Source organism: Nymphaea colorata, chromosome 11 (genome assembly GCF_008831285.2).
Source record: "Nymphaea colorata isolate Beijing-Zhang1983 chromosome 11, ASM883128v2, whole genome shotgun sequence".
Lineage (NCBI taxonomy): Eukaryota > Viridiplantae > Streptophyta > Magnoliopsida > Nymphaeales > Nymphaeaceae > Nymphaea > Nymphaea colorata.
In genome coordinates this window covers 20,926,055-20,945,365 of record NC_045148.1, presented here as the reverse complement: position 1 = coordinate 20,945,365, position 19,311 = coordinate 20,926,055, and the positions used below count along the sequence as shown (strand labels likewise).

Genomic DNA, 19,311 nt, shown 5'->3' with positions numbered 1-19,311 from the left:
GCAACAGACTCATTCACCATCTCCTCCATTAAAAATCATCAAAAGCACATGAAACTATGTCACTAGCAAGAAGTATCATGGCGTCATGTTAATTTTGGAAATCATGAGGTAGCCATGCATAAAGATTATGCTTTAGGTATATGTCCGATTTGGAGGTTAGTAAGATAGGTATGTATATATGAGTATCACCATCCCCACTGGACATATCTCAATCAGCTGAATTTGGCTACTTTTGGACTCCAAAAAAGGTGAATTAGTTAAAAAAACAAATATCTCAACTCATAGAAAGTGATTGTTGCATTTAATCAGCTTCAAATAGTCTCATAACATATGTAATGTGTATGAGGCAACGTGTTTGAGATAATGTGCTAAGATAACAAATGTGTGAGATATTGTATATATAAAATCTTACGCAGTTGGTAATGAAGGCATCAAGTGCTGAAACCAGACTTATTTAACTACCTAAAGTAAGATGAAATGATGAACATGAATCACCAAGAAGTTCATCTTACTAATGGATATGATCATGCAAATAATGGTCGATGGTCGATGGCCGATGAAGGACCAACTCGATCGTCCCCTTGTTATGTTATAAAGGGTACAACATGCATACTCAAGTAGGCGAACACATAGAAGGTGCATCTCTGTCTCATGTTGCTTATGAAATGATGGCGCCTTATGTTCATTCCTTTCATGTCTAATGAGCATTCAAATGATCTTTGGATTTCTTATTCAAGTTCAATAGCCTAACTATGATGTTGTCACGCATTCCTTCAACGTGCATGGCATCTAGACTGTGATGTAATATGCTATGTTTTCAATATGGAACATGCAGAAGATATTCGTTTTCTTCTAATTGTGTAAAAACATTTCGGCTGAGCACAAATTATCTCCCATTACATCATTTCAAAACTTCAAGTTCTTTTATGTTTGAATCTTGTCCATCCAAACAAATCCGACATGTAATAGAGCTCTAGGGGATTGTTTTAGTCTCCATAGCAATTGCTTAAGAAATATACATGGCATGAGAGACATAGGGGAAAGATAGGCATATGAGATGTAGAAATTGCTTTGATTATCCTCGGCTCATGTGAAAGAGTTGTTATGTTATGGAATAAGTTAAGGTTTTATTGAAATTGAGTCTAAACTAACATCCATGCTAAAAATAAATGGGATGCTCTTAATTAAATAATTGAGAGGGTGTGATTACTATATTATATTAGAGAGAGAGAGAGAGAGAGAGAGAGATATTCATATTAATTAAAAAAAAGAGGCTGAAAATCAGCTTTTCTTTGTTGTGGACCCACATGGCGTGGTCCCCATGACTCCTCTCTCACCCACCTAATGAACTCATTGGATAGGTTTTCTCACAGCATGCGACCTATGTATAATGATATATTTATATATGAAAAAATTGATAATGATATATTTCTATATGAAAAAATTGAATGGTGACTTTGGCTATCCAGAATTACCCAACCCTCTAATAATGTCATCCGATCCCTTTGAGAAGGATGGCTTTGATTTTTTTTTTTTCCCCAATCTCTTTATACCTATTACATACGTAAAGGTGTTTGGTAGCAGTAACAGTTTGTTATTAGTCCTTAAGCACACATAGAATCAACTTGTCAAGTTGCTGGTCATCGTGATGTGGATTATGTTGAAAATTTATTGACTCAAGATCAACCATTGGATATACATCAAGTCTTGGAAGTAGTGCAATTGCATGACATAGTAAGAGAGCCAACAGTTTTACTATCTACAACAAAAGTGGAGTATAGACAACAAAAGAATGTGTGTAGTTGATGCGACCTTTTAAAAGACATTAAATAAGATGTGGAATTGCATTGAGACTCTACTGCAATAATCAAACTGCAATTAGACTTGCAGAGAATCTTATCTTTCATGTTCGAATGAAACATATAGATGTGAAACATCATTTTAGTAGAGAAAATGTACTCAAATGAGAGATTGAGCTGCAATCAATCACTTCAAAAATCAAGTAGCTGACATCTTTACCAAAGGCTTTGCCAGTACAAACATTCACGAAGCTTAGAAAATGTTAGAGTCACGAGTAGAGAGTTGGTAATGAGGGGGAGATTGTAATGAGTCATCACCAACTCTCTCAAAAAATCGTGAGCCTTCTTTTGTAAGTCAATGACTAATGATGTAAAGATAAAAAGTAATAGTTGGAAAGTGGTGGAACCTTCACCACCGACCTTCTCAATCCCTATAAATAGTGGTGCTGGCCTTTGTGTCTATTATCAAGAGAGTGGTGAGTGCCTTGAGCAAGAGTTTAGTAAGTTCTTGTGCTCACTTTGTGAACTGGAGTGTGAGTGTCTCAAGTGTGTGCTCAAGCGCAGGGATGTTGGGTGCTTGGGTGATAGTTCACTAAGTAAGCTTATAGAGGTGAGTTCTTGTACCTCACTTTTGTAAGTTTCATGTTGACAAATAATGCAAGTATTTATTTAAGTGTACTTGGTGCATTTATGTCATCGTTTGTTGAATCATTTTGTGAACTCTTGTTCTTTTGGGGATTGAGCTTTTATTAAGTAAACTTTGATAAATTTATTATTAAAAATTATTTTGAACGTCCAGACACCTTACGGTTTTTTTCTGTATAAGTTGTTCAGGTTTGGATCTAAGTTATATTTAGGGTCCTCATTTTCGCCAACATCGCTGCATGAAGGCTTTGATGATGGACATTTCCATCAACGCCTCGTCGTTCGCTAGGCAAGACAATCGACTGTCGGTAGCAACGATGAAACAGTTCTCCTGTGACACACAGGAATCATCGCTACCGAAATGACGCGTGAGATTAGGTATGGACGAAGAGTCGACCAAGCCTTGGAAGCAGAGGTCGAAACCTGTTGGGCCAGCAGCAATTGGCATTTGGCAGGCCGATTGCTGTGTTGAATGCTTGCTTCACTTCTCTGTAATTCATTACAAAAACATCTCGCTGTCATTTAAAATTCAAGTGTTCCAAGTGAACTGAATTTTATTTTGAGCAAGTTGGCAGTGAAAGCCTTTCTGTAAAGTATCAGATATTTGTTTTATGTCGAACATGCTCGGTCTCGTAAGATAGTCTTGACTTTATTGCCTATGTTCCAGATTCATCTCCTTGTTTGTCAAGTTATCCTATTCCATCCTCCTTTTTCTTTTGTAACTTAGAAAAATTCGTCCTTAAGGTCAAGAGTCATTAAGTTGGACTATGTAATTTAAGGACAATTTTGAAGAGAAAAATATGGATATTTTTGGAAGTTGGTTATAAAAAGTTACAGATAAGGTGTAATTTTCCACGAGAACTTTGTGATTCGTATTGATATCTAGTGAAAACCTAGAAATGATATACCTAAAAATGTAATTGCCTATTGTACAAATAAGACGTTAAATAGAAGTATGTGAAACCCAATGGTTTGACATTTTACAGCTTTGTCCTGTAAAATTCTGTTTATACCCATAGCAAGAACTTTTAAGTACCTACTTTGTAGCTTGATTTAACTAAAGAAATCAACAAATGTTAATATGGATAGTTAATATTTTTAATGCCCATAGTAGCATTTCTAATTAAGCTAGAAAAACGGAATGACCCTAAGTAATTAGGCAAAAAAAAAGACTTGATGATGGAAAAAAACCACCTTTTTAACAATCTAAATCAAAACCAATTAAAGCATATCTATAAGACGTGGGAAATAGCGAATGCATGATTTACATATTTGATTGGATTAATTTAGTGAAAAATCATATTAGAAATGACAATTATTTAGGATATGCACCATAATAAGGAGTCATCAACAGTACTAACAGTGACTTCGGAAATGGTGTCATACCTATATGCCTCTGCAACAAGTTTTTATATATAAAACATTAGTATGTGGCTATTTGTCTCCAGTGAGAAATAGCCACATACTAATGTTTTATATATGTCCAAAAAGGCGCCACTAGTGACAAATAGCCACATAAAAATGTTTTATATACAACAAGTTGTGCAGCTGCTTAAGTAAGGCGACATAACTGCCTAGGAAGGCATCAAGTGCTGACTCATTTATCTATCTAAAATAAGGTGGGATCTTCCCATTAGAACAGTCGTTGTTGACTCTGTGAAATAATATTGCCATTAATTGATGCCAGGTTCATTGAATGGACAGTGAACTATATCTTTGGGGCAACAACAGGTCCTACCTACAGAGGCCGAAGTTGAGTGGGGAAACTTATCGCTTGATATGGAATTTTGGAACCCTTTGACATTAATGGAGGCTTTTAACAAGTGGCAGGTGAATGGGGGGTTCTAATGTACATTTGAATATCTGATCTGAATTCATTTTTACATTCATAGAATTCGACTCCAAATTATTTTGAACCATATTTGGCCTCATGTAAGAGCATTAGATATATGATATTTGTTTAAAATTAAATTTGATCTAAATCCGAAACTAAATTTAAATCCAAATCCAATCACATATTTATATATATCTGAATTCAATCAGATGTCATTTCTTAAATTTGAATCGATTAAATCTGAATCGATCTGATTTCTTAATCAGATATTAAATTTTTTTCATATGAAATTGTTTGAGATCGATCTATATCGGATATAATGATGTCCCTATTAACTAACAAGGCCTGATGAATGCTGACCTCGGTCCCTTACCATTACGTTACCATGAAAAAGATGAATGTGAAGACTAAAGAGAAGGACGATTAGGGCTTCTCCCACCTACCACTTGCGGTTGATCTGTTTCCATTTTCCAAATATCTTTCATTATAGTTCTGTCAAGAGCTAATCTTGTAATCAGTAAATGATGGTACCTTGCCAAACGGAAGAATATATCGGAGAGAATGTCGATGTCCAGGATATTGTTTCTGCTGGAAGGGATGCTTCTGGTGTCAAGAAGTGAGCGTCAAGCTCACCTGGAAGAGAAATGGTGAAGAGTAATTACAGTCTACAACAGGTTCTGGATGGAAACGGTGAACGTTGAAGATGTCTGATTTAAGGTAGTAAGCGGCCTTGAAGGAAACTAGGCATGCCATTCTATCCTTTTCCAGGTCAATGGTTGTTACCTACATCAAATTAAATCCCCAGTTATCTCAATCAATTGAATTTGGCTACTTCTGGGATATAAAAAAAGGTTAGTTATAAAAAAGGAAAATACGGAACTGGGATCCCATACGGATGGATTGTAACTCCATACTTGGAGAAATTTAGTTCCATATTGATAATAATGAGAGATATTTAAGGGTTTATAAAAAAGTTGGTCATATTGGTTATTAACATTTTTAGGGTTGAAACCGAAACTTGAGGTTGGGTATCTGTCGAACCAGGGGTCCGAGTCTAGTATGAGAGTGAGTTCCAGTTAGTAGATCAGATTCAATAATGGTTTTAAATGAAAATCTGATAGGATTTGACACGAATTCAACCTTAACAAGTTCTTAACATCTCATAAAATTTATTTCAGATTCAGCTCTGTATTTAAAATTCAGATTTGAATCTAAATGTAAATTTAAAAAGCCGGATTTGAACTGGGTCCAACCTGTAAATTCGAAAAACAGATTTGGACATGGTAATTACATTTTTCTTAATCTGCTTTCAAACCTGAACCCAAATTTGAATATGAATATGTTAATGGAGCAGTATATCTATATGAAATAAATATACTATATTAATATTAAGGTCTGACCCCTGTTTAAAGTTTTAAAAATTCAAATATATGATATGACTTTTTGAAAACACCTGCACGACTTTCTTTTCGAGAGTTTGATAAAATACTGATAGCGGCCCCAGCTTGTATTGTATTCGAATTATGTGACTTAAATTGCTAAAACGCTGTCAACTTTATGTGACCTTTTACATAAAAGCAAAGTTGGTAAAAATAAGGTAGCTTTTGACCAGCTTTCCTCTCCTCAGGCGGATCTTTCAAAGCGTTCTTAAAAAAAAAAAGGAAAAAAAAGGAGGGAAAGGAAAATGCCGAGACATCAAATGGAAGAGTTGGTTGAATACGTAAATGGGAATGCATATGGTTGCCAAAATTTAAAGATCTATATTAAACATTTGCAATTTCATGAATCAAGAGCTCTTGTCTACATTACCAAAGAAACTTTTCTTTTGCATTGAATTTAGAAGTTGTGAACCATGGAGAGCACGCTCCCGTAAGTCAATTGGTCCTTTTCGATGAAACTGCGCTACGAAGACTTCTCAGTTTCCCCCATCTCATCCCCGTCCTCCTTATAGGTACTCCACCACGCAATAGCTTCAACCCTAAGGGAGTTGCCTATTCTATTGCAAGCGTATCCAAAGAAATGGGGAATTCTAGATGCCTCCCCATCGCTGGCTGCGTCGCCGCCATCCTTGAGTGGATCAAAAGTGCCATAGACAAGGCCCTTCAATCGCCATGGCTATCTGATCCAGCCATTCAAGCTCCAATTCCAGACCCCGGAGAAGTTGTAGAGCGGCCATCCTCACCAACAGTAGCATTGTCCCCCTCTCCCAATGAGCAGCATGATTTTGATACTTTTCTGAGCTTCAGAGGAGTTGACACCCGAAATGGATTCACTGGCCATCTCTACCAGGCTCTCTGCAGACGGGGCTTGAAAACCTTCATAGACAATGAAGATTTGCACAGAGGTGAAACGATCGAGGAGCTGTTCTCTTACATCGAGAGGTCAAAGGTGTTTGTGCCAATCATTTCCAAGGGCTATGCGGACTCAAAATGGTGCCTAAAAGAGATCGCCAAGATAGTCGAGTGCGCGGGCAGGAGGCTGATCGTTCCCATCTTCTTCGGCGTCCAGCCTTCTCATGTTCGCCACCAGGCTGGGCCTTTCCAATCTGCCTTTAAATCATACGACAATGACAAAAAAGTGGACAAAGCAGAAGTGGGCAAGTGGAGAGATGCCTTAAAACAGTAGCCAATATTTCCGGCTACATCCTCAACTACGACGCCAATGGGTATGCACTCATCTGTTTCTCTTTTCGAAACTTGAATCTAAAAATTAGATCAGTGAATCTAGCATAACCGAGTTAGACCCTCCGACTTAAGAGTCGAGAACAGCCAAATCGAGTCTAAGTCACTGAGTTTTAAAACATTGGAATTAAGTAGTAGAATTATTCTGCATAATTTGTATTGAGTAAGACATCTAGGAAGCATATGCAAGGTTCATGACAGTATATTCAAGTGTTGTGCCAATTAAAAGGTTGGGGGGGGCCGCAACAGGGCATAATAAATAACCTCCTCTCTTAATATGAATTGAAATCAAGTTGACAACAAGTAGTGTACATGGGCGATATTTTTGGAGACATTTATTGCTCATTTTCAAATTAAAGTTATTGCAGATATGATTTGATTATTTTTCCTCTCCTGTGACGACCGACAACCCACATGGACAGGCAGGCGCCAAAATTGATGATATATTTTAACTTGGATCGCTTGCAGGCATGAAGCGACACTGGTCGAGAAAGTTGTCCGCTGCCTGCTGCGGCATCTACAAAGTGGCCTTCTGATTGTGGCGGACCATCCGGTTGGAATGGAATCTCGCATTGAGGACGTGATGAAGCTGCTGCAAAATGAAAGAGATGGTGTTAAGATGGTGGGACTTGTGGGTGCAGGCGGCATTGGGAAGACCACCATTGCCAAGGCTGTTTTCAACAAATTGCGTTCAAATTTTGGGGCAGCCACCTTTATTACGAATATAAGGGAGCGTTGGAAAGATGCCACGGCACGGACGCAACTGATGAGGCAACTCGTGGAAGAGCTCCTGGACGACAGATTTACGCCAATACACGACATTGAAAGTGGGCAGCGCCTGCTCTTAGAAAGAGTTCCTCCCAAGAAAATTCTAATAGTATTGGACGACGTTGATCATCACCAACAATTCAAGGAACTAATTGGTGAAAGACTACTGTACTGTTTCGCATCGGGCAGTCAGATAATTATGACAACCCGAGATGAAAATGTGCTATCACTTTGTAGAGTCGATGGCATATACAAGCCAAAGCTCATGGATGCTGATCAATCACTCGATCTCTTCAACAGATATGCCTTTCAGAGCAGTCATCAACCACAGGACATGTTCGTGGACATGACAATGAAGGTTGTCGCAGTTGCTGGTGGGCTGCCATTGGCCCTTAGAGTTTTCGGATCCTACCTCTCTGATAAGAGCGACCTGGCTGAATGGCAAGATTATTTGGATAAGCTGCAGGAGACCCCAGAACAAGACATCCAGAAATGTTTGCAAATAAGTTACGATGCACTGTCTAATGTTGAGAAACGGATATTTTTGGACATTGCATGCTTCTTCGTTGGCCAATCTGAAGTAGAAGCAACTCTTATGTGGGAAAGTTTAAATTGGCAACCAAGATCTGCAATTAAGGTCCTTCAAAAGAAGAGTCTCATTTCGCGGGTTCGTGATGATGGACCGTTCGAGATGCACGATCTTATAAGGGACATGGGAAGAGACATAGCTCGCCAAGGACAACCAGACAAACCTTGGAGCAGGCTATGGACCGCTGACGACACATTGAATATGTTAGAAGAAAATGTAAGTGATGTCTCTCTCTCACTCTCTCGATATCGTATAGAGCATTCTTGTATTATGGTCTTGGCTTCTCAACAATTTTGCCTACTCCATGTCCCTGCCTGCTGATCAGTTCTCGTTGTCTAGAGCTATACATTGACACTAACCACTTTCCTCCCAGACTGTTGCTCATATTTTAACATGCATGGGAAAGACATGCATATGAAGTATCGAGTCTGGTGGTGTATAACAATAATTACAAGTTGTTCATCCATGCAGCGAAGCAACAATGTCACAGAAGGCATCACTCTTAGCGAGGCTAAAGAAGAATTAAGTTCTGGAGCCTTTGGAGAGATGAAAAGGCTAAGAGCTCTTCGGGTCAATAATGTCAGCTTCAAAGGCGAAAACTTCATGCTCCCCAAGGCTCTCAAAGTTCTATTCTTGAGAGTGACGAAAATTGAATCGTTTTCAAGCTGCAACCTTGAGAATCTAGTCACCCTTGAATTACATGTAGCAGACGATATGAGTGAACTTCTTGTTAGGGAAAGCCCATCGAAGGTTATTTCTCCTTTTTTTTTTGGTCATTTTAAATAATTGGGTTTGTCCTCGAAAGTTTCAACTGAGAAATATGCTCTTTTGCAGGTGTTCAACGCATTGAAATTTCTCAAGATTTCTTGTCATTCAATAAGAGTGACGCCGGATTTCTCCAATATGCCGCATCTGGAAATGTTGGAATTCTCCTACTGTGCATCGTTAGTCGAAGTTCATGAATCCATTGGAAATTTGACAAAATTAAAATACCTGAAGTTTCTTCAATTTCTGAACGTTTAGAAGTTGCCCGATGCCATTTGTCAATTAACTTCACTTCAAACTCTTTGCATAAAACAATTCCCAAGACTTGAATCTCTACCAGAGCGGTTGGGGAACTTGGAATCGTTGAATACGCTTGAGCTTGACGACTTGGCAACCACAAGTATACCTTCTTCAATAGGACAGCTAACCAAGCTCAGTGAGATGTATCTAAGGAAGTTGGATAGGCTGCACAGTCTGCCTGATTCAATTAGTAGTTTGAATTCCTTACAAGTGTTCAATGTTGAAGGCACTGACTTAAAAGGAATGAAGATAAACGGTGGGGATCTCATGGACATTGATCGATTGGAGATCTCATCATGCAACTGGCTTAGTGTTTTACCGTCTTCTTCGTTGAAGAAAGCAAGAGTTCTCTGTATCAGTGATAGCAGAATTAAAGAGTTGCCAGAATCCATTGAGGCAATGGATAAGATTGAGGAGTTGTCATTGAGATGCGAGAATCTTATGACTCTACCAGATTGGCTTCCATATCGAGAGAACCTCAAGACCTTTGAAGCGGATTGTGAATCTATCACACCGATCATCAATAAGATCTTCTCATTGAGGAGCATCGAGTCACTGTCACTATGCTGTGCCGACGAAGAGTTACCTGCGGCCATGGCTGAAACCTCTGTTGAAAACCTAAAGTCCTTTACTTTGAGATGCAAGAACCTCAAAGCTTTGCCCGAGTGGATCGGATCACTTGAGAACCTCGAATTTTTAAAGTTTGAGGCTTGTGAGAGCATCACAGAGCTGCCATTGTGCATACGCAACCTTTCTCGACTTGAAGAGCTTTCATTAAACGGTTGCAAGAGGATCCGATTGGTTCCTTTGCTCCCTTCTTCCTTGCTAATACTTGATGCATCTAACTGCAGTCACTTAGAGAAGACACTGGATATTTCAAACTTGGAATGTTTGAAGAAATTGCGCCTCGGTGGTTGTCGGTTGCTTGAAGATGTACAAGGCATTGAGAATGCTGCTCAAAACATAGAAGAGTTAGTCTTGCCAAGCCCCTACGGTTCCATCGGTTGCAGCTCCCTCAGTGATGATTTCAAAAAGCAAATCTTCAAGGTATGTATGGTCTAACAAATTAGCCGCTAGTCCTCGATTGGTTTATTTACTAGTAGTACAAGCAGTTTAATGGTGCTGCCGTACGAAGTTGCTCAATTTTGATGAAAGTCTCTTGTTCGTTGTTCTTGGTTGTGGCAGGAACTTGCATTCGAACGTTTGGGTCGATTCGAGATATGGGGAAGTCTGTCCCCTGAGTCTGTTATTGGCCCCAGCAGCTGTCTTTCATGTTTCCAAATGGAGCAAACGTTCCCAAACCCGAGTTAATGATGAAATAAGGTCCAATCACCCATTCATATACAACTCCTGGAAGACGATCACCGTGTCGTCTTTGAGTCCACACTCGAAGTTCAACGTCCTATAGTCAAGAACTTCTTCCGTCCCATTTGGATCCCTTTACCGAGAGTTTGGAATTTTCAGATATGTTACCGAGGCCGAATTTTATTTGATGGGCTGGGGTTTATCGAAGTCCCCTGTCACGAGAGGTGTGCGATCTCGTCTATTGATGCTCTTATGAGGCCAGAAGCGGTCGAGGTTGAAGAGGTGGCAGAGGAAGATGGCCACGAAGACGGCGGAGGTAGTGACAATGAAACTGAGGCTGAAGAGGAAGCAGACAGGGAGCCTAAAGTATTCATCAATGTTCAACAGGAGGTGGCGGAAGATGGCCGCGAAAATAGTGGCGGTCGTGATGGTACTGAAACTGAGGCTGACAAGGTCGAAGTGCAGAGGGAGTGTGAGGTACTAAACGAAGTTGAAGAGGAGGTGGCAGAAGATGACCGCGAAGAAGGCGGAGATCATGAAAAAGAAACTGAGGCAGAGGAAATAGAGAGGGAGACTGAAGTACTCAACGAAGTTGAAGAGGTGGCAGAAGATGGCCGTGAAAATGGCGGAGGTCGTGACGGGATGATTGAAGATGAGCACCATGGGGGTGGGAATGAGATCAGAGCTTATGGCCCCAAAATCATACAGGTCTTCCAGCCTAACCGCGTCCCACACTTTCCGGCTAGCTGCCCACGCTTCATTCATTGGAGGCATGAACGCTCCGCCGTATGGAGCGATTACGAAGTCAATTTTGGAAAGGAAGACGAAATACAAGAGCGTTTAAGGACTGGCAGTCGTGCAACAATTCTGGTATCAGCGGACGCCTCAAACCTGACCACGGTTGGCATGACCTTTTCTTTTACTGGCGAGGAATGAAAAAGATACAGCTAGGAGTTGAAGCCATGATCATGGAGAAGAGGAAAATCATGAGGAGACGTCGTTGAAGTAGTCAAATTTGTTGGAAATCAGATTCAGTTTAGATTTACTATTGTGATTTGTATGTTACCAAAAAATTTTGAGTGCTTCAGACTCTACCCAATAAATATTAGTAATTAGTATAAGCCCTTGTAATCATGTCTTAGTATATGAATCAGGTTTCCTATTTGAGCAGGAAATTTTTGAAGCCATGATCATGAAGAAGAGTAAGATCATGAGGAGGCGTCGTTGAAGTCAAATTTGTTGGAAATCAGATTCAATTTAGAGTAACTATTGTGATTTGGGGCTTTGAAAATTGATTTGGGATGTTATAAAAAAATTTTGAGTGTTTCAGACTCTACCCAATAAGTATTAGTAATTAGTATGAGACCTTGTCATCATGCCGTCAGCCTTAGTATATGAACCAGGTTTCCGATTTAAGCCGGAAATCTTTGAAGGATCCGACCCAATTTTACATAAAAGTTGGAACTCTGTTTCAAAATTCCAAGTCTCGTCAATATCGATTGAAGTCCAATCTGAATTAAATAAGGAAGATCGACTAAATTGGATATGGTTAGGGCTGCACAACTAGTCGAGCCAGCTCGGGCTCGACTCGAACTCGCCCGGTTAAACTCGGCTCGAGCTCGACTCGTTTATAAACGAGTCGAGTTCGAGTTTACAATGAAACTCGAATGAGTAAACGAGTCGAGTTCGAGTTTTAAGAACTCGACTCGTTTATACTCGACTCGACTCGTTTATATACATTATGTCCTATTTCCATTTTGTTCAGTTGTTCAGTCATCAGCTTATGATTCTATAATAGTTAATAATGAGAACAGTCTAATACCAAATGGTGTCTATTTGCAGCTCTAAACTGTTAGCAGGGTTGACTCGGTTGAGTGATTCACAAATTTCATCCCACGTCATGAAATTTACTAGATATTTTAAAAAGAAGGATCATATTTTATTTAGACGAGCTAATCGAGTTAATCGAGTCGAGCTCGAGCTCGAGCTTGAGCTTGTGTTAGGTAGCTCGACTCGAGTTCGAGTCGAGTTCGAGCTCGAGCTCGTTGAGTCGAGTCGAGCTCGAGCTGGGCAAGCTCGAGCTCGACTCGGCTCGTGTGCAGCCCTAGATATGGTAAATTGTGGATCGGAGTGGATCAGTCTTTACCTTCTTAATTCATGATTATAAAACCAATTTCAAAAAATTCAATCTCTTTTTTATGTGCATCAAATCTGCCATAATTTTACCCAAAAAAGTGCACAGAGAAAAGTTGGACCACGAGGAGAGTCGGGTCACCTCGTGTCATGGAGTTAAAAATGTCAAGAGAAAATGTTTCCCAGCATAGCTAGAAACCAATTTGGGAAAAAAAAAAATCATTAAGAAAAAATGGAGACCTTAACGTATGGGGATCTAGGATGTGATAGAACCAACGAAGACTCCAAATGCACAAGTTGGAAAACGAAGAAAGCAGGGAAGTTCCCCACACCTCGCTTGAAAGAAAGCGCCATGACAGGCGGCGGTGGACATTGGATTGACTAGGATTAGGGTTCTGCACAGTATTTTTAAAAAGTCAAGAAGAAAATAAAACACTGAAAATCAAGTGAAAACATTTTTCAGAAACTTAGGTAGAAATAGCACCACAGAAGAAGCGTAACGGATGCAGGCGACACCAGACGACGCTGCCTCTTTGCATGAAACTGAACCCAAGTTCCAGTTTCATATTTCATCCCAGTAAATCTCCAGCCCAATTTAATCACATATGGTTTACAAGATTCAAAAAAACATATTTGCTGTAAAACATTGCCTCATCTAGATGACATTTAAAACGGAATTCTGCGTGCCAAAAGTTTGTGATGACCGGGTCATCTTCTGAGTTCCAAAACATAGTGTGGTTACTATAACCCTTGATTCGATGAACCTCCCACAACCGGAGGAGCTAGACTCTCTAAATAACATAGGATCAGGCGCACTTGCAAGATTCTAAAAATATGGTTGAGGTGAAAATTTATGACATGTTGAATATAGATTATAGAGCAGAAATATGATTACTCCAAAAATTGCAGAAAAACTGTGTTCAATTGCCCTAATTCAAGATGCAATGTCACTATGCATATGGACATATTTTGGCTTGAAATATTGGGTATAGAATCTCAACATAACAAATGACAAGTTTCACTTTAAAACATGAGAAAGCTATGTTTAAACTAAAAGTTAACGCATGAGAAACTTGACAAGAAATATGTTTTGATAGAAAATTATTGAAATTTATGATAGAAACCTGTTCCAACTTTTTTTTATTCAATGACCCATCAAATCAACTTGGATTGTTTCTGAACATTAGTGTGGACAAACTAGACACACAGAGAAAACCTACGGCTACTACAGAACAAGAATTGAAATCACAGAACTTGACTTATTTAGTTTTAAAGTTGGTGGATTTTCAAATCTGATTTTCTGCAATCTGAAAATTAAAGAAAATAGACTCTAGAAAATGGCATAACGATAGACCACAACAACTTAGATTCTGATAAAATTTGGTGGGAACTTAGTGGACACATGGGATAAAATAATGGCTTTTTCAGTTTATCAATACAACTTATGGACTAAGAAATACGTATCCAAAGTTCAACGAAAATTTGGATTCTTCAAAAAAAAGAAAAAGGGTTTTGCTTGAACTAAAGAAATCATGTCTCCAAAACGTGGATCATATTGAGAATTAACAAACATCGACAAATACTTGCAAATAATGATTTTTAACGAAAATAGTAGAAATAACTCATGGATGCATGCTAAGGAATCAAAACTAAAACAATTATATTATCACTAATTACAAACATGATGCACGAAGATGTTTGGTATGAATCAAGCTAATAATCCATTGTCATAAATTATAGATTCATGAAAATCAATGCAAATATATTTTTTATGAAGGAAACAGAGTAACAAAGTATGTCCATAAAGAAGGATTCTCCTCTTGATGGCCGAATAAAAAATATGCATTACATAAAAAGAGATTCTAACCTGTGGGGTTGTGAATCGAGTACTTCAAGAGGAAGCGTAACATCCATATCAGTGGTCTCAACATCTCAATTCAACTATAACCCATGACTAATCATAAAAGTCTTATAGGGTTTTTGGAGAATACTTCATCTATAAAGATGAGTAATTCATCCTTAGTCATGAAAATATTATAACAAGAATACCATAATAAACAAAGCAAATAAGATAGAATTTCTATTGAGGACTTTTCATATGCAAAAGCTAAAACATAAAGAGAGGGACAGCTGGAGCTAAACTCTGTGGTTACTATAACCCTTGATTCGATGAACCTCCCACAACCAGAGGAGCTAAACTCTCACAGTTAGCTATGCATAGATGTACGTATATTCACAGACGAACACTTTATTATACCGGACCAACCTTTTAATGGTTGGATATCAATGACCTCTCTCTCTCTCTCTCTCTCTCTCTCTCTCTCTCTCTCTCTCTCAATGGGTTGCTGGCTCAAGATATCCCTTTTGATGGCCACTGGCATGCTTGTAATGAGCTATTCTGCACCAGCAACCCTAACAGCGAAAGCTGCCCATGATCACCACTACTCTGGCAGAAACCAGAAAGTGGGGACGAATATTCTCGTCGTCATGCTCTGTGGTTACTATAACCCTTGATTCGATGAACCTCCCACAACCAGAGGAGCTAAACTCTCACAGTTAGCTATGCATAGATGTACGTATATTCACAGACGAACACTTTATTATACCGGACCAACCTTTTAATGGTTGGATATCAATGACCTCTCTCTCTCTCTCTCTCTCTCTCTCTCAATGGGTTGCTGGCTCAAGATATCCCTTTTGATGGCCACTGGCATGCTTGTAATGAGCTATTCTGCACCAGCAACCCTAACAGCGAAAGCTGCCCATGATCACCACTACTCTGGCAGAAACCAGAAAGTGGGGACGAATATTCTCGTCGTCATGCCACAGAATGGAGGTGTAGTACTCTCAGGGAAATTCTCACAGACAAATCAGGCAGCTGTGTGTTAGACGTTACACAAATCAGCATCGTGATTTCAGGAAGAAGATCAGAAATCAGCAACGTCGTGATTTCAGGAAAGGATTGAGCCAGATTGAGACGTGATCTTGCCTTATCCCATTGGTGATTTCCTACCTTATCATCTTGTTGTATATTCGAGTAAATAGGGAAGATGAGCACTGAATGTTGTATAAATACCTTACGATTGGTAAGGCTTCAAAACAGTTTTTGGAATGAAGAATTCATTCGTCTTCACTTTCTCCCTCTCTTCTTCGCCTTCACTCCTTTCTTGTTTCTACCATTTAATATGGTATCAGAGCCAGCTGCTCTAGAGTTTTGTCGTTCCCGTTGAATCTATCGCTGTTGACAGATTGGGAAGTAACCCGACTGTAATCAGTCGGAGTGGTATTGCTGAACAGAGGAAGACTGGTTGCTAACGGAAAAGGGATCGGCTGGCGTTCTCAACTCCGGCCATCTTAACCGGCGAGCAAGGAGTCAAAACAATCGTCTGCATCTGAGGAACAAATCTGTGAAATCTCATTTTCTTTTAAGCTATGGGTGGAGCACAATCAACCTTTGAAGCACCGCCTTGTTTGCAACGAGCCCCTGCTACAGTCTCTCGCTTTTTCTAAATCCTTGGCATTGCCTCCACCGGAAGTTCTTCACTAAGCTTTTTGGACGACCAACATCCTCCAAGCACCACGTTTCCAACAAAATGGTGCTCGGGCGGAATCGTTGCTAGTGCCAGTCGAATTTGGTCTTTTTCGGCTGCCCCTCTTTGCTGCATTTTCAGGGTTCTCTATTGCATCCCCTGTTTTGCTTCATTGTTGTTCTCAACCAACAATTAAGCTTGTTGCTTGCACTGGTTTCATCATCATGGCAGAAACCCAAGGAGCTATTGGGTCCCCTTCAAGATCAGAAACAACTGCTCAAGTTGACAATTCGTTTTACCTCCATCACTCTGACAATCCCGGTGCTTGCCTTGTCTCTCAGCCTCTCACTGGCGACAACTATGAAACATGGAGGCGTGCCATGACCATGGCTCTCTTGGCAAAAAACAAGATGGGTTTCGTCGACGGTTCCATACCAAAACCCACATCCCCGGCATCTCTTGTTATATCTTGGGAAAGATGCAATAATATGGTCCTTTCCTGGCTGCTCAATGCCATTCATAAGTCTTTGATGCCAACGGTAGTATATGCCAAAGAAGCTACCTTTGTTTGGAAAGAGCTACAAATCAGATTCACACAGTCTAATGCTCCTCGCTTGTATCAAATTCAGCAGCAAATCATCAATTGCAAACAAGGTCAGTCTCCTATAAGCATTTATTATACACGCATCAAAGGTTTATGGGATGAATATGATGCATATGTTAGTCCTCCGGTATGTGATTGTGGAGCAATAAAGAAGTTGACTGAGATACAAGAACATGATAGACTAATTCAGTTTTTGATGGGTTTGAATGAAAGTTATGGTCCCATTCATAGCCAGATACTTCTTATGGAACCAATGCCTGACACCTCCAAGGCTTATGCCTTATTGGTTCAAGAAGAAAGACAACGAGAGCTTCATACTCCACTTCAACCTGACGCTATTTCTGCGGCACCTGCCATAAAACGTCAAGATACAAGTCATGATAATGCCGTTATATCCATGGGACGCCCTCGACCCCAATGTGATCATTGTGGTCGATTAGGCCACACCAAAGCTCGATGTTATCATCTACACGGCTTTCCTAAGAAGAAAAACTTTGGTGCTCAACGACAGCAGCCACAAGCAAACTCGTCCACAAGTGATATTGCATCTCTCGGCAACCCTACCAAACCAGAACAACAAGTTTCTCCCAACTCAGATCTTTTCCAACAGTTTCTAGAGTTCATGAGTTCCAAGACTCCCAAAGCCAATCTCGCAGGTACTAGCCTCTCACTTGCTTGTCAAACTCCTTTCCCAACTTGGATAATCGATTCTGGTGCAACACACCATATCACCAATTCATTATCCAGTCTTATTCATCCATCGCTAGTTAAATCAAATCCGATCAAGCTCCCTAATGGTTCTTCTACACCCGTCACACATGTCAGTCAGCTTCACTTAAACCCCTCCATTACTTTGCATAATGTTCTTTGTGTTCCCTCTTTTGCTTTTAATCTTATATCAGTACCTAAACTTGTCAATGAAAATCAATGTCAAGTTGTATTTGACAATGATTCTTGCATTATTCAGGACCGACGCTCGATGAAGATGATTGGGAAGGGTAGGATGGCAAATGGACTATACGTTCTTGAGGGTGAAGGACCACGTGCTGCTGCTGTTTCATCGGACCAGCAAAATCTCTGGCATCTTCGACTTGGTCATCCCTCTTTTCCTCGTTTGAAGGCTATTTTCAATTTTTCTAATTCTGCTCCCAAACATGAACATTGTTCTACATGTTATCTTGCCAAACAATCACGTTTGCCATTTCCGAATAGTTCTATCTCTACTTCTAGCATATTTCAGTTGATTCATTGTGACATATGGGGAGGCTATCAAACACCTTCACTATCGGGTGCCCATTATTTTCTTACTATTGTGGACGATTTTTCCCGTTGCACTTGGGTTTTTCTTATGCGCCACAAATCAGAAACATATTTTTACATTGAAAAATTTTTTAACCTCGTAGAAAATCAATTTTCTACAACCATTAAAAAAATTCGTAGTGATAATGGGACTGAGTTCTTTTCCTCCCACATGGAGACCTTGTTGCATAATAAGGGCATAGAGCGCCAACACTCTTGCGTTGCCACCCCACAACAAAATGGAGTGGTAGAACGGAAGCACAAAGATTTATTAAATATCACTCGTGCCCTTCGTTTTCAAGCTGGCCTTCCTATCAAGTTTTGGGGCGATTGTATCTTATCCGCTGCTTACTTGCTAAACCGGTTGCCCACACAACCTTCACATGGCAAAACCCCTTACGAAATTCTTTATAGAAAGAAACCCAAGTATGAACATCTTGGAGTTTTTGGGTGTTTATGTTATGCATATAACATTGGCAAGTCTCACAAGTTTGACGCCCGTTCTCGCAAATGCATTTTTCTAGGATATCCTTTTGGCCAAAATGCTTATAAATTATATGATCTCAATAGCCAAGAAATTTTCACAAGCCGCGATGTTAAATTTTTTGAAGATAACTTTCCTTTCCACAATATCAAGGACACCCATAGTGATGTTGTTATACCTCTCCCTATTCATGAACCTCTTGAATATGTCGACCCTCCTACCTTGCCTACCCAACATCCAAATACATACCATATGACCAACCAAGCAGCCCCTCCCTACACCCAGCCTGATGCTGCACCACCTGTGCGGCGCTCAACCAGGGTACGTGCACCTCCTTCACACCTCAGGGACTTCCAATGCTACTCCATTCATCCAACTCAATCATCTGAATTGGCGTCGGCATCTACTAAAGGCACCAGGTACCCCATTGCTAACTACCTTCATCTCCAACATTTCTCTCCTAACTACCAAGCTTTCTTCACTTCTCTTCTCTGCCATTCCGAACCATCATCCTTCCACGAAGCGATGCAATTTCCAGAATGGTGTGATGCTATGGCTGCTGAAGTTCGTGCACT

The 19,311-nt window shown here is 39.9% G+C and overlaps 1 protein-coding gene across 1 annotated transcript; it reads left to right on the top strand.

Moving 5' to 3' along the window:
• Positions 1-6,191: 6,191 nt before the first annotated feature.
• Positions 6,192-9,339, top strand: LOC116264702 (disease resistance protein Roq1-like). Its single transcript, XM_031645051.2, has 4 exons — positions 6,192-6,943; positions 7,428-8,532; positions 8,788-9,066; positions 9,151-9,339. The coding sequence occupies exons 2-4, from the start codon at positions 7,519-7,521 to the stop codon at positions 9,337-9,339; spliced, it is 1,482 nt and encodes a 493-aa protein (XP_031500911.1). The 5' UTR covers positions 6,192-6,943; positions 7,428-7,518.
• Positions 9,340-19,311: the final 9,972 nt, after the last annotated feature.

What these genes read in the sequence shown, in the direction of transcription:
- LOC116264702 (XM_031645051.2), top strand. Translation starts at nt 7,519, where the DNA reads ATGGAATCTCGCATTGAGGACGTGATGAAGCTGCTGCAAAATGAAAGA. An exon ending in TGAATATGTTAGAAGAAAAT is followed by an intron (nt 8,533 to 8,787) that starts GTAAGTGATGTC and finishes TCATCCATGCAG; the next exon opens with CGAAGCAACAATGTCACAGA. An exon ending in TTAGGGAAAGCCCATCGAAG is followed by an intron (nt 9,067 to 9,150) that starts GTTATTTCTCCT and finishes GCTCTTTTGCAG; the next exon opens with GTGTTCAACGCATTGAAATT.